Source organism: Phragmites australis, chromosome 2 (genome assembly GCF_958298935.1).
Source record: "Phragmites australis chromosome 2, lpPhrAust1.1, whole genome shotgun sequence".
Classification (NCBI taxonomy): Eukaryota; Viridiplantae; Streptophyta; class Magnoliopsida; order Poales; family Poaceae; genus Phragmites; species Phragmites australis.
Window position 1 is genome coordinate 26,594,348 of NC_084922.1, and position 12,752 is coordinate 26,607,099.

Sequence of the window (12,752 nt, forward strand, 5' to 3'; positions counted from 1 at the left end):
ATATGGGATAATTTCATCTCTGTTTTTTTATAGGATGATTCGATTTTCTGTTTGGTTGGTGAAATTAGAGTGAACATGATGAATCAGTTTTCTGTTTAGTTAGATAGATAGAATGTGCTCAGTGGTTATGATGACCGTTGGTGAACTTATCACCTTGAACATATATTGCATTGATATCTTACTTTCTGACAGTTACAGAATAGAGAATTCTCTTCTTTTTTTCTTGAGCATTGTCCAGCAAGGCTACTTAGAAAATCCTCTTGATAAATAGTTAGCTATTGGTGTATTTCTGAATATTTAATTTGAACATACGAAAATGAATATGCAGATTAACCTTGAATATTATCATCACAATATCACTATTTTATTAAGTAAATTTTGAGGGTGCTCATAGCCAGTACATGTAACCAGGCGAAACGTGGACATGATCACTGTGAATCTGTGATGTTCAGCTACAACTCTGTAAGCACCTGCTGGACTAGTCTGGTCTCACTACTAGGCTACCAGCTGATGAGCTGACCATGGGAGCCTGCAAATGCAGAAGCCAAAGCTTGCTGAACAAACGAACAAATGCAACCACCACGCTGAACAAACGAACAGATGTGCAGGAATATTTTCGTTTTTTTTGAACAAATGCAACAATGTCAGCAGGGCTACACGTAACCCTTTGCCCTCCTTGATCAGGTGATTGAGCATGGCACCAAAATAAGCAATGAGGCATTCGAATCAGAGATAAAGAAAATAAGCAATGAGGCAATGATGCTTTGGGATGTCAACATTGGCATCAGTAGTGTATGCATTACAGAATTAGCATGTTTAACAAGTCTGGCCATCAAATCGGCACATATTTAGCAAGTCTGACCATCAGTATTGCTCTTCAATCTGCTCCTCTCCTTGTGCCTGGATCTCTTCATTTGCACTTACACAGTACCTAGTGAAACCCAAAAGGTCATTTGGTCAGGTAGACTTGTATCAGAAGAACAAAGATTGTACTCTGAAGAGAATCAGAGGAGAAGAGACAATATTTGGAAAAGATAACCTTCAATGCTTGAAAAAGAAAAGGCAATGTTTCCCTTCTCCTAATTTTGTAGCTTTTCTTTTTAAAAAAATCCTAATTCTAGAGCTTGCACAACTGATTAAGCCGCATTGCATTCCCCGATGGCCCTCAATCGAGCTCCCATTTCCCTGACCGACAACAGAACAGCCTAATAATCCCAGCAAATCAATGCATCCCCAAGAAACAAACAAAGCTCAAAGCGAGTAAAAACTGCTCCAAATCCAACATAATTTAGGGCGTGCACATCACAATTGGCCCATCCCAGAATCGCTCCATTGGACCAACCAAATCACTACATTGCATTTCCAATTCCTGAACAGAGCATAGCGCCATCTCACTGTCTCCAAACAAAAACAGCCCAAATCCCAACAAGACCGAGGTTATGTATTATTTTCTTTGATCAATGCTAGCGGTTGATACCATAAATTCACCTCAATATAAACCTCCTCATAAACATCTCATGACAGCCACAATATCCCATACCACAACCTTTCGAAACTCTACGATGATGTCTAATGGAACATTAAATGTGCTCATGTCCGAGAGCGCGATTATTCAAATAGATTTTAACTCTGCGGAGGTGCACATTTTTACCCATATGATACGAGACTACCGTTCATACAACCCGTCGGATGCAAGAGGTGATTCACGTGACAACCTTTCACATCCCATCACAAATGTTTGTTCTCATGCCCATGCATGTGGAGACTACCTAGATCCACTCTCGGGCATCCCTAGGAGCCTCTTCAAGTTCAGTCACTCTTATCACGGGCGCACAAAGTCAAATGAGTGTGACGATTTATAGTACTTAGCTTATCTTTACCATATTCGGATATATGGACATACGAAAATGTGTTTAAAGCCAAAGGCATCAACAATCGGTGCTTAATCAACTCAAACGGGCCTATGAAAACCGGGACTCCTTTCCTGCTCTAAGTCTCGTATCATTATCTTTCCCATCATCCATAACTGAACATAACCATGATTGTGAAAGTAGGCCCTATAGCTCGCGAACATTGGTGACAATCCACCATTTGACTTCTACCGCTGACCTAAAGTAAGCAATAATAGCATTAATTTTATTTTTAGACCTCTACCACAATATATCCATGTTACAAGGATCCCCATCGAGTAAAGTATACTAGGAAGGGTCATGCATATCAAGTAGGTTCTACCCAAACTCAAAACCAACATACACAACCTTAAACATGCATCTACGACATACAAGTATATTAGCAATTTAATCACCATAAAATTCACCAAAATAAAATAGGATCAATATGCATAGTTGCTTGCCTTGAGTCACAGTTGCTTCCTTTACCCCTCAGTTTCAACCATGTCGCTCTTCTATACATCTTGCTATAAACGAATGAAATGGTGCACAAAAATAGAAATGATGCTATGAATGCAAATGCGTATGAGAACACATGAAAAATGGATGAGGCATAGCCTATTGAGTTATGAATATAGTGCAACAAGAATCAACTCAATTGGAGTTCATTTACTCATATGTATTAACATTTTAGTGAAGGTTGGTCCTAAATGGCAGCTTGCTGTCTTTAGTGCTTTAAAAACCATACAGCTTAAATGTTAACTCATGTTAAGGATAATAATTATGTGCAAAACACTATTTTTATTGTGTATGTAATATCATAAGAGAATTTTGACACGTGGTTTCATCTCAATTACATTTTTATTAATTGCTCTAGAAAATCTATAAGTTTGACAAGCCTAGAGAAAATAAACCATGCAAAGCCCTATACTTAAGCAATTACATGTGTAAAAGCTTTTTTACTATACATAGCATATCATCAGGAAACTAGTCAAGTTGATTTCACAATTTTTAGATTTAGAATGAATTAAACAAGTTATAGATAAATGAATATTTCGGAGAATGTAGACAACTATTTCATGAGTATATCTAACTTTAACATGTAGAGCATGGCATAATAAAACCAACAAAGTTGGATTCACTATTTTAGGAGATTTATTTGTTTTTCTGTGATTTATACAAGATTCAGCCAATTTTCAATTAGCAATAATTAGTTTCTACCATTTCCTAATATATTCGAAAATACCAAAACCTAATTACCTTTTATACCTAGATCTGTCTAGCGGTATCCTTGACGTGTGGGACTAGGGCCCACGTTCCACCAGTCAAACTTGTTGACCAAGGCCCACGTCCAGTGGCTCTGCACTCGTCGACATCGACTTCAAAAATATTACTTACATAGTATTTTTTTTTTCAATTTCTACCTCTTTGCAATGTACTAAGCTAATTTTCTTATGTCAAAAATCTGTTTCTCTACACAATTTTACACAATTTAATCAAATTTGACCAAAGAGGAGTAAGAACAATTTTACACAGTTTCTACCCATTGTTTGATGTAAGGACGAAATTAATACATGACTTGTCGCGTCAGAAATGGATTGCGCGAATCCCCCTCTCCGCTCGTCTTAGGAAGCTTGTTTTCCACCAGGTGCCCACTGCTAGACAAATCCCCACGTTAATCACAAAAGGACAACACATGTTGCTTTCATGATGACATTACCGCGCAAAAGTTTGATGTAATTGCTTTGAATTAGCGTATCTTTTTCATCGAGTGTCCGTTTGCACCATTGTTCTTTGCAACGAGCTTAATAAAATTAGATCTATATTGCATATGTTTTGAAGTTATTTACGTGTACTAAAAACTAACGTATTAAACGTTATATTAAAGCTTCCACATAAATTACTACCATGTACTTATAAAAGTTACTATAAAAAATATTCATTAAAATTATCGAAGAAGAAGATATTAACTTGATAGTAAGCTATTGTTAGTAGCTTTTATGGTTGCTAGTAGTAATTTTTGTGGAACATAAGTATCAACTTACATGAAGGATCAAGCTGATAGTGAGATTGTGTAGCAACTTATGTAGAGACCACGTAGCAACCTAGTTTTTATGGTTGCAATTTATGTATATACTATATCACAACTTATGCTGAATGCATGATAGCAACTTATCTTGAGATCATGTATGTAAAAACTATGTAGCAATTTATGTTGTCTGTCTGGTAGCAACTTATGTAGAGACTATATAGCAAATTATGCCAAATGCATGGTAGCAACTTATATAGAGACCGTGTGACAGCTTATGTAGAGGTATATGAACTTTAAATTGCTACTTATGGTAGCATCTTAAGTGAAGACTGTATAGCAATTTATGTGGATACTTTGTTAGGAAGTTTATACATAAGTTGCTAGTACCATTATATATAAGTTGTCAGTATATATAAAAAATGATTCCAAAACATATGCAGTATGAGTCTTATTTTGTAGATATTGTTGTAGGAAACATAGTGATACAAACGGAATTAAAAACGGACACAAGATGTGAGAGTTATCATCATTTAAAGTAATTGAGACAAACTAATTCGATAGTTTAACTTAGTGCCCACCTCACCCACAACTCTCACTAAAAAGAGCCCATCTCACCCAGGTGACCACCCTGACCTCAGCCCTCTAGGCCCAAGTCACGATAGAAAGGGACTGATTAATTTTCAGCTGATTAAAAACGTCATTTCATTCAGTCGATGTTTGTAGCCGCCTGATCGGGATCAAACGATCCAGCGATCGTCTTCTTCCTCAGCAAACAGGCTGACAGTTTCTCTCTTGCGTGCGCAGTCAACGCTCACCCCCCTTCCTGCCCGTCTTCTCCCATCCCTGGAGGTGTTCCCGCCGCCGGGTGCACCACCTTCACCCCCACTGCGCTAAAATGGCTTTGCCAGTGCTCTCAACGAGGCTCTCCCACCCTAGCCCCGCCCACCGGTCATCGCCTCACCGCTCCGCCTCCACCGCTAGCTCGATCTGTTTCTCGTGACCCTCCCTCTCAGCTTAGGGTTCATCGGAAGACCTAGCAACCCTGAACCCCTAACTCCTGTAGCCCTGTGACGCTAACCACTGCGTTCACACTAACTGAAGGATCGTGCGCTAACCACTGTGTTCACACTAACTGAAGGATCGTGCGCTAACCACTGTGTTCACACTAACTGAAGGATCGTGCAATTTCAGTGAACTGAGGAGGAGGAAATACGTAAAAAAATGCTCACCTCCCTAGCCTATGCGTGGGCATCACCCAGGTCGTTCACTCGCAGCCGAGCGCGATCACCCAGGTCGTTCACTCGCAGACTTAGCTGCACCAGCTCATGTTGTGGTTGCATCTTTGAATCTCTCTTACGTTTGCTTCTACTGGTCCATTTCTTATAGCATCAGTCTAGAACAACTAAGTATAAGCCAATTTAATCATGTTTTAACTCTTAAAAATGCAGCCGCAAAAACAGAAAACTCTCCAAAGGCATTTCGAAATGTATCATGAACCGTCAAAGGCTCCATAGACTTGAAAACGAGACATCTTTGAAGCTTTCACTTGCATAAGCTGTTCAGATATGTCTTGTGGGCATCAAACAAAAACAAAGACGCATGCAACATCTTATGAAACGAATAGCCGCCATTTTTAAGAGCAGCTAGCTGAACAAAAATATTATCTTTAGGCAAAATATACGTATAAGTAAGTTTTATTTAAATACGGTTTTGGAGCCGAGCCAACCCGATAGCCTGAGGCCTGAGCCCAGCTCAACCAGAGCCCAAAAAACCAGGCCGGGCCGAGCTGCCCGTGAACACCTCTGCGCGGTTCAACCGTCGAACCCAACTGGTTCACAGCCTGTTGACCATCGAGTCCACACTCCACGCTCCAGCTCCACAGAGTGACAGAGCACACCATTCCTTCCCCAGCTTTTGTAGGCTCTCTCCGCTCTCCGCCCTCCGCGCCGAACGACGCCTCGATCCAGATCCAGCCATCGCTCGGCCGCCGCGGCTGCGCCTCCCTTCCTTCTCCCGCGGGCGTCCGCGTCGTCCCCACCCGCCCCTGGGCTGGCTCGGAACGGAGATCCAGGGGGACCTGGGTTGATTCCGTCTTTTTCTCGGTAAGGAAGCAAGCAGCCGTAGCCTTCTTGTACGGATCGTTAGTTTTTGTAATGCAGAATCTTTTCTTGCTCCGAGCCCTCAAATCCAAGAACTTTTGCGGCGGATATCCCGATCCGTCCAATATCTTGCGGATTTGTTTGCTGCGCGGTAGAATACGAATAGCAGTTTACTTGTAAAAAAGAACGGGGTCGTCAGTCGTGCATGCTGAATATGATGTAACTTTTCGTTGCAGGATAGCAAGCTAGCCAATGGAGAGGTAGTTTGTTAGGCTGGGCACAAGATTTGTTCATGGTGCCTGGATGAGCAGTGGAGATGCTACTGGCTGTGGAAGGAGGAGGGTTCTTCTCATCGTCAGCTTCAGGGTACAGCCATGGCCTCGCTCTCTTGCTGCTTGGACGGAAAGGTGAGGATAAGCCTGTCAAAGGGTCTCCGTGGAACCAGTACCGGCTGGTCGATCGGGAGGTCGAGCAGGTGTACCATCTGGCCTCCGGCAAGGATCAGGCTCCTGGGAAATGCGCTCCCTTTGTCTGCTTCGGTTGCACAGCTACTGGCCTTGAGGGGGCGTCTCCTCCGAAAGCAGGTTCAAGCAATGCATTGGGGAGCTCACTGGAAGAAGCATCTAGTTCAGCAAACAAGAAGTTGACCACTAATGGTTCCATCACTGGTAATGAGAGAAGAGGCTGTCTTAAGAGCAACTCCAAAAGGGATTCTTTGGAGCACTGTATAGTAGGAATGAGTGAGGGTGAAGAACCGCGTGAGTCATTGGAAGAGGTGCAGACCTTGAAGGCTGGTATGGAACGGAGGAAAGTTCAGTGGACTGATACATGTGGAAAGGATCTTTTTGAGATCAGAGAGTTTGAAACAAGGTATGGCTTGAATATTCTAATTTCCCTGTACCTCATTGTGTCCCCAGAAAATATATCTTGTTCGTGATTATTGACATAGATTGTAGAAACAGTCTTTTACCTTTTGACACTTGCATAAATGATTCAAATCTTTAACTAAAGTTGAGTCCAAGAGAAGAGCTAATAAACATCGCATCATCTCAAGTATTTTGGGCCATCTGATATGGAACCAATGAGGCAAAATGCATCTATAAAGTTTAGAGTATGAACCCTACCACAAAGTATGAGTATCCTCTTTTAAAGACTAAGCTCCACTATAAACCTAGAACCTCCTAGCATTCTTTTATATAGACTCCAAGCTCCACCATAAGGCATAAGCTCTCTCTCTCTCTCTCTCTCTCTCTCTCTCTCTCTCTCTCTCTCTCTCTCTCTCTCTATGCATATATACTTTAAAGACAAGTCTACATACTGAAATTAAACATATATTTGTTAACTGTTTTATATTGCAAACCCGCTGTGATGCATGGGGTTTACCTCTAGTTTTAGCTCAATGAAGAAGCAGTTGTACCGTCAAATCAATGTGGTGTTTATCTTGGTTGGGTTTAATATTGGTTGCTATTAGATGTCAACAGTGTGAAGACTAGGAATAGCTGCATCCTTGTTTTGATTTGTGCTTATTTATTTGTTAGACGAGTCCCCTCCAAGTTAATTAACATTAATGGTTTATTTGCATGTCAAAATTGTCAGGTCAATTTTACTGTTTCCTAACTTTTAGGTCTCGAAGCCTGTTAGTTTCTTAAGGTGCAGCCTGTATTTTTAACATGGGTGCAACGAGTGTATAGGTGTATTCTGCATTCTTGAATTGTTCTACTTTTAGCGTTGTTGTAGATGTAATATAATCTGATTGCTGAGGTTTACGTTTCCACAGCGATGAAGGGTTGTCAGATGATGAAGGGGATAACGATGGTTTCAGGAAATGTGAGTGCGTGATTCAGTAGACTTCATGTCTGTACATTAAGCTTGACGGAAACAGTGCTTCATGGGAGGCTGGAGTTCTTGTGGGCGGCAATTGGCATATGGTTGCACTTGTGACATCTTCTCAGAAACCAGAATGATCTTTGATGGTTGGAACGAAGCAAACAGGGATGACTTGATATCTTGGTTAGTTATTTGTTTGGTGCTTGTGTCTAGCAAACACGGTCGGGTTACAGTTTTGATGCCCACCTGTATTATATCAAGATTTGACTCCTTTGTTTCTTTTTCCATCTTTCTTTTTTTCTCCCCTGGCTTTCCTTAGTGTTCTGATACCACCTGTATTCATGACTGTTGTACCATATGAGGCTGTCCTGATACTGTTGTCAGGGATGTTGGATTCCTGGCTTCCTGCTATTCTTGTTTTCTTTTGCTCTTGACGTGTTGAGCTATGGTTTGTTGGCATTTTCGTTCAAGTTGTTAAAAGTTGATGTCTTGATGCATAAGAGTGACGCTACAAATGGACCAATTTTTTTTGTCTGTTTTACTCACGGTATTGTGTTCCATGTGAGCTTGATCTTCTCGCAACAATTTCGATTTGCTTCTCGAAAATTCAATAAGATTGGTTCTCCAGCAATTTATGGGAAAAATGTTTGTTTGTAGCCAAATTAGAATATAGCGATTCAGTTTTGAATCTTAAACTGGTGATGGCGTGAACGAAACAATCCACCAACCTATTTATCGTAAGGTACTAAATAAAATAGCATGACTTGCAGTGTCAAAAGGAGAAAAAAAGGAGTATCCGCATATTTGTATGGGAAAACTGGAAAGTTACTGAGAAGCTGAATGCAGTGATCTTTTTAAAAGAACACTCAAATAATTACATGATAGGAAGCTATATTCTATGTCTTTGTAGGATCAAAATAACATACGCAGGATATGAAAAACAAGACCATTTGTGCAAAAATTCTCTTTACAAGCACGTTTGTTCTTAAAATCTTGCAATGCTATAAAACTTGTCGTGCATGCAACTGTTCTTTTTCTTCACAATATTTGGAAACTGTAATGCCTTTGTTTTCACACCTTTTCAATAACTACCCGCTAAGCACTAGACATATGACTTAAGAAAATCATATTTCAGCAGCATATTTATCTGCTGTGATGCGAAACAGCAGCAGTGCACAGTCCACCCCATGCAAGTCTGTAAAATCATGAGCTTCCAAGTGATGGCGCGTCATGATCTTCTAACTTTAATATTATCATAATTTTGTCACTGATATATAGAGCCGACGACTTATAGCTCTATATTTCAGTGACAAAATCCAGTGACTCATGACCCCAACAGTCGCAACATGTTGCAGGGGATCAGTAGGTGAGCAGAATGTCTGAATGTGCTGCGCCCATGTCGAGTCCCTGCAAACCTCACAAACTGTTTGACAACACGCAAAATTAGGCTCTTCGACGCCTCTGTTCAGAGAAGAGGAAGCTTGGCGCCCACCACACGCTCTTATCCACAACGAGAGTCTGGGTGTGTCCAAACCTTCTCCACGCGTTCCTTCCTTCCCTCCCTTCCTCTCTCCAGTTCATAGCTTCCAAGAAACAAAGGAGCCAGTCAGCTCTTGCAAAGCTCAAGCGACGCAACAATGTCTTTGGCCCCGTCCATCCCTTCCATCAAGGTGAAGGTGGGGGCTGTCACGCCTCACCACCGTGCGTGCCGGTCGTTCGCGGTGATCAGGAGCTCCAAGGCGGAGGGGCCCATCCGGAGACCCGTGGCGCCCCCGCTGTCGCCGCCGCCGCCCAAGACGCCAGCTCTGTCCACCCCTCCGACCCTGTCACAGCCGCCGACTCCGGTGAAGCCGGCCGCCCCTCCGTCGTCGTTGGCGCCTCCGGAACGGAAGCCAGTTGAGGCCGCAGCCCCGGCAGCAGCAGTGCAGAGGCCGGTGGCCGGGGCTGTGACGCTGGAGTACCAGAGGAAGGTGGCCAAAGAGCTGCAGGACTACTTCAAGCAGAAGAAGTTGGAGGAGGCCGACCAGGGGCCATTCTTTGGGTTCTTGCCAAAGAATGAGATTTCCAATGGAAGGTATGGTTGCCCTGCAAGATGCATCAAATTTTTGAACCACAATTTATTTTTCTATGAAGTATGGTTGGAAGGATTTCTCTTATTAGAATAAGTTTTTAAAGTTTTTTTTTAACTAGGAATTTTTATGAACCTACTAACTAAACTAGACTCTGTACAAGCAGAATGATCATGGCCTAATTTTGTCACAAGCAGCATGCTCCTTAAGCAATGAATGAATCAAACAAATGCAGTTGAGATTGAGTTCGTAATCAGTTTAGTTGCGAATTGTGATGTTTCTTAGTTATTAGGAACAAGGACCTATTTCTTTAATGGAACGGCCTGCCGTTTCCTTTCGGGAAAAAAGGAACAAGGACCTAGTGAGCAGTGAAGTTACTGTGAACTTCCATGTTCATTTCACCTTTATGTGGTTACTAAATAACCCATGAGGCTACAAATAACTACGAATCCACACAAGCATGCTAAAAATGTAGGATTAGTATATTTATGATTCAGTATGTTGAAATATGTTAAGATTGATTGTTCCGATGTGTTGATCCAGACTGTGAAAAATCTCGCAGATGGGCTATGTTTGGGTTTGCAGTAGGGATGCTAACGGAGTATGCGACAGGCTCGGATTTTGTTCAGCAAATGAAGATCCTTCTCTCCAATTTTGGAATTGTGGACTTGGATTGATGGCGGACATTTGGTGTTATCGTTTTGTATAAGTCTTTCAAGTATATTGTACCTTAATTGATCTTGCATATAGAAAAATCAATCTTGCACGCTGTTTTAACTTATAACTTGGTTCCATTTGTGCTGTCCTGTGAGCTTTGATGAACACAAAAGTCATTTTCCAGTTTTCTTATTTGCTTATTTACCTGGATTGGCCCATGGAGGACAGTATGGTGGTATTATTACGACTTACTGAGTTACAGTGCATGATAAAAGGGTTTACTACTCTAATGTACGATTACAAAGTGCCAATCACAGTATAACCTTCTCAGCTATATAACAATTCACGCAGTTTGAGCTCAAACTCACATGAGTCTGCTGAGCAATACTGAGCTAGATGAACATTGCAGGAAAATGACCCAGGATAGTACGGTGACATAATCTATTGAACACTTTGCAGGCATGGAAAGTAGTGGCTTGGGAATAGGAGTATTAGTCATAAGGAACAAAAGTAGCTATCCGGGCAGATAACAAATATTATGTTGTTGTTACCTAATGTAGAGTGTGCTATCCATGGACTGTCATGAAAAGATAACAGCTATAAATCATCAAGTTCTAGATTTCCAGCTCATGATTTCTAAATTTTTCTGAAGTTCCATATGAGTCTGGACATCACAGCAAGCCCTATCAATAACTTCAATGTTCATGTTAGATGCTAGAATAAATTAAGGCCAGATAAATACAATAGTAAACTTTAAGCATTTGACAGATGCAATGATTGCTTTGCAAATTCCTTGGGATAAGGGAAAAAGGAATAATAGTTGCCAACAGTATAGTTATCAAATGGTAAATTCATAATCTGAAGACAAACTATAACAGTATTCCTTAGGCTAACTATAACTGTATTTTTGAACAGAAACATTTATCTCAAATCTGAATATTAAGAAACCCTGTACCTGGCAATGTGGTACTATGGCCAGAGAAGTTAAGAACTGTTGCCAGAACCAACCTTAATAACGAGTTATCAATAATCGCCACAAGAACACTTCCCATCCTCAAAATGATGAAATCGGATATAATCCCTTAAAAATGATTTGCCGGCCAACAATCCGAGAAATGTATCTGAAGGTTGTGTGACAATCTCCGCAAACCCGGAGGTTCTTCATGATTCTTATAGGGCCACCTGAGGAGGAACGAGTTAGAACAAAGGCAACAGCAAGCTTTTCACTATGATAGCTCAACAACTCCTCTTAGTTTTCTTCTTCAAGATCATACAAGGCGTATTCTGTCAGGGGAACATAACCAGCATTCCTTATATTATGTATCAAAAAATTCAGCTTTTCATATATTTCTTTGGTGTTTGGATGCGATCTATCTCCAGCGACAAAAGTATGAACTCCATCACCTAGGGTTACCTAACTGCGACCAGCCTCTTTTTTCACTGCCACTTGCCTCATTGTAGCTCGGGCTCTGGCTGTATCTTCCCACATTCCTGTGACTGCATGAAAGTTAGATGCAAGAACATAGTTTACAGGATTTTGAGGCTCTAATTCCAAAAGCATCCTTAAAGCTTCTCTTCCCAGATCAATCTTAAACCCGTCTTTTGATTGTCGACAAGCAACTAAAACAGTCCTCCATATGAGAGCATTTGGTTTCATTGGCATTCTTTTTATGTACTCTTTTATTTTGTCAAGCTTGCCTCGACCGAGAAGGTCTATAACACAATAATAATGTTCAATCTGAGGTAGTATACCATGACCTCCCATCGTTCCAAAATACTCTAAACCTCTTTCCACCAATCCAGCATGACTACAGGCAGATATGACACTGACAAAGGTGACATGGTCTGGACTTTCTCTGCTGCGCTGCATTTCTTCAAATATCTCAAGGGCTTTCCTTCCAAGGCCATGTCTTACATAACCAGAAATCATAGAGTTCCATGAGAACTCATTTCTCTGAGTCATGGAATTGAAAACCTTTGTGAAAGGACAATGATATTGTCTAGAGGGGGGAGTGTAAGATCATGTGATGAAAAATTAGTTTGATAGAGTAAAGTGATTTAGCATAATGACATTTGGTTGATGTTCATGAGGTTCTAAGATATGCTTGGATAGCATAGTTGTTTTGATGCGCTATCATTAGTTGGGTATACTTATGTTAGCGTGTTGGTTTTACTTGGA

The 12,752-nt window shown here is 41.0% G+C and overlaps 2 protein-coding genes across 3 annotated transcripts; both read left to right on the plus strand.

The window, feature by feature from the left end:
- The first annotated feature begins 5,785 nt into the window (after positions 1–5,785).
- LOC133905946 (uncharacterized) lies at positions 5,786–8,275 on the plus strand. Of its 2 annotated transcripts, none has more exons than XM_062347768.1 (3): positions 5,786–6,023; positions 6,257–6,890; positions 7,798–8,275. In XM_062347768.1, exons 2-3 carry the CDS (start codon positions 6,337–6,339, stop codon positions 7,865–7,867), a joined length of 624 nt encoding a protein of 207 aa, XP_062203752.1. In that variant the 5' UTR covers positions 5,786–6,023; positions 6,257–6,336; the 3' UTR covers positions 7,868–8,275. The 2 variants fall into 2 exon arrangements, with proteins under 2 accessions (XP_062203752.1, XP_062203758.1); XM_062347774.1 differs by having other exon boundaries at positions 6,262–6,890.
- A 977-nt stretch (positions 8,276–9,252) lies between these two features.
- On the plus strand, positions 9,253–10,773 carry LOC133905959 (light-harvesting complex-like protein OHP2, chloroplastic). The gene is made up of 2 exons (XM_062347782.1): positions 9,253–9,921; positions 10,479–10,773. Exons 1-2 carry the CDS (start codon positions 9,485–9,487, stop codon positions 10,591–10,593), a joined length of 552 nt encoding a protein of 183 aa, XP_062203766.1. The 5' UTR covers positions 9,253–9,484; the 3' UTR covers positions 10,594–10,773.
- Positions 10,774–12,752: the final 1,979 nt, after the last annotated feature.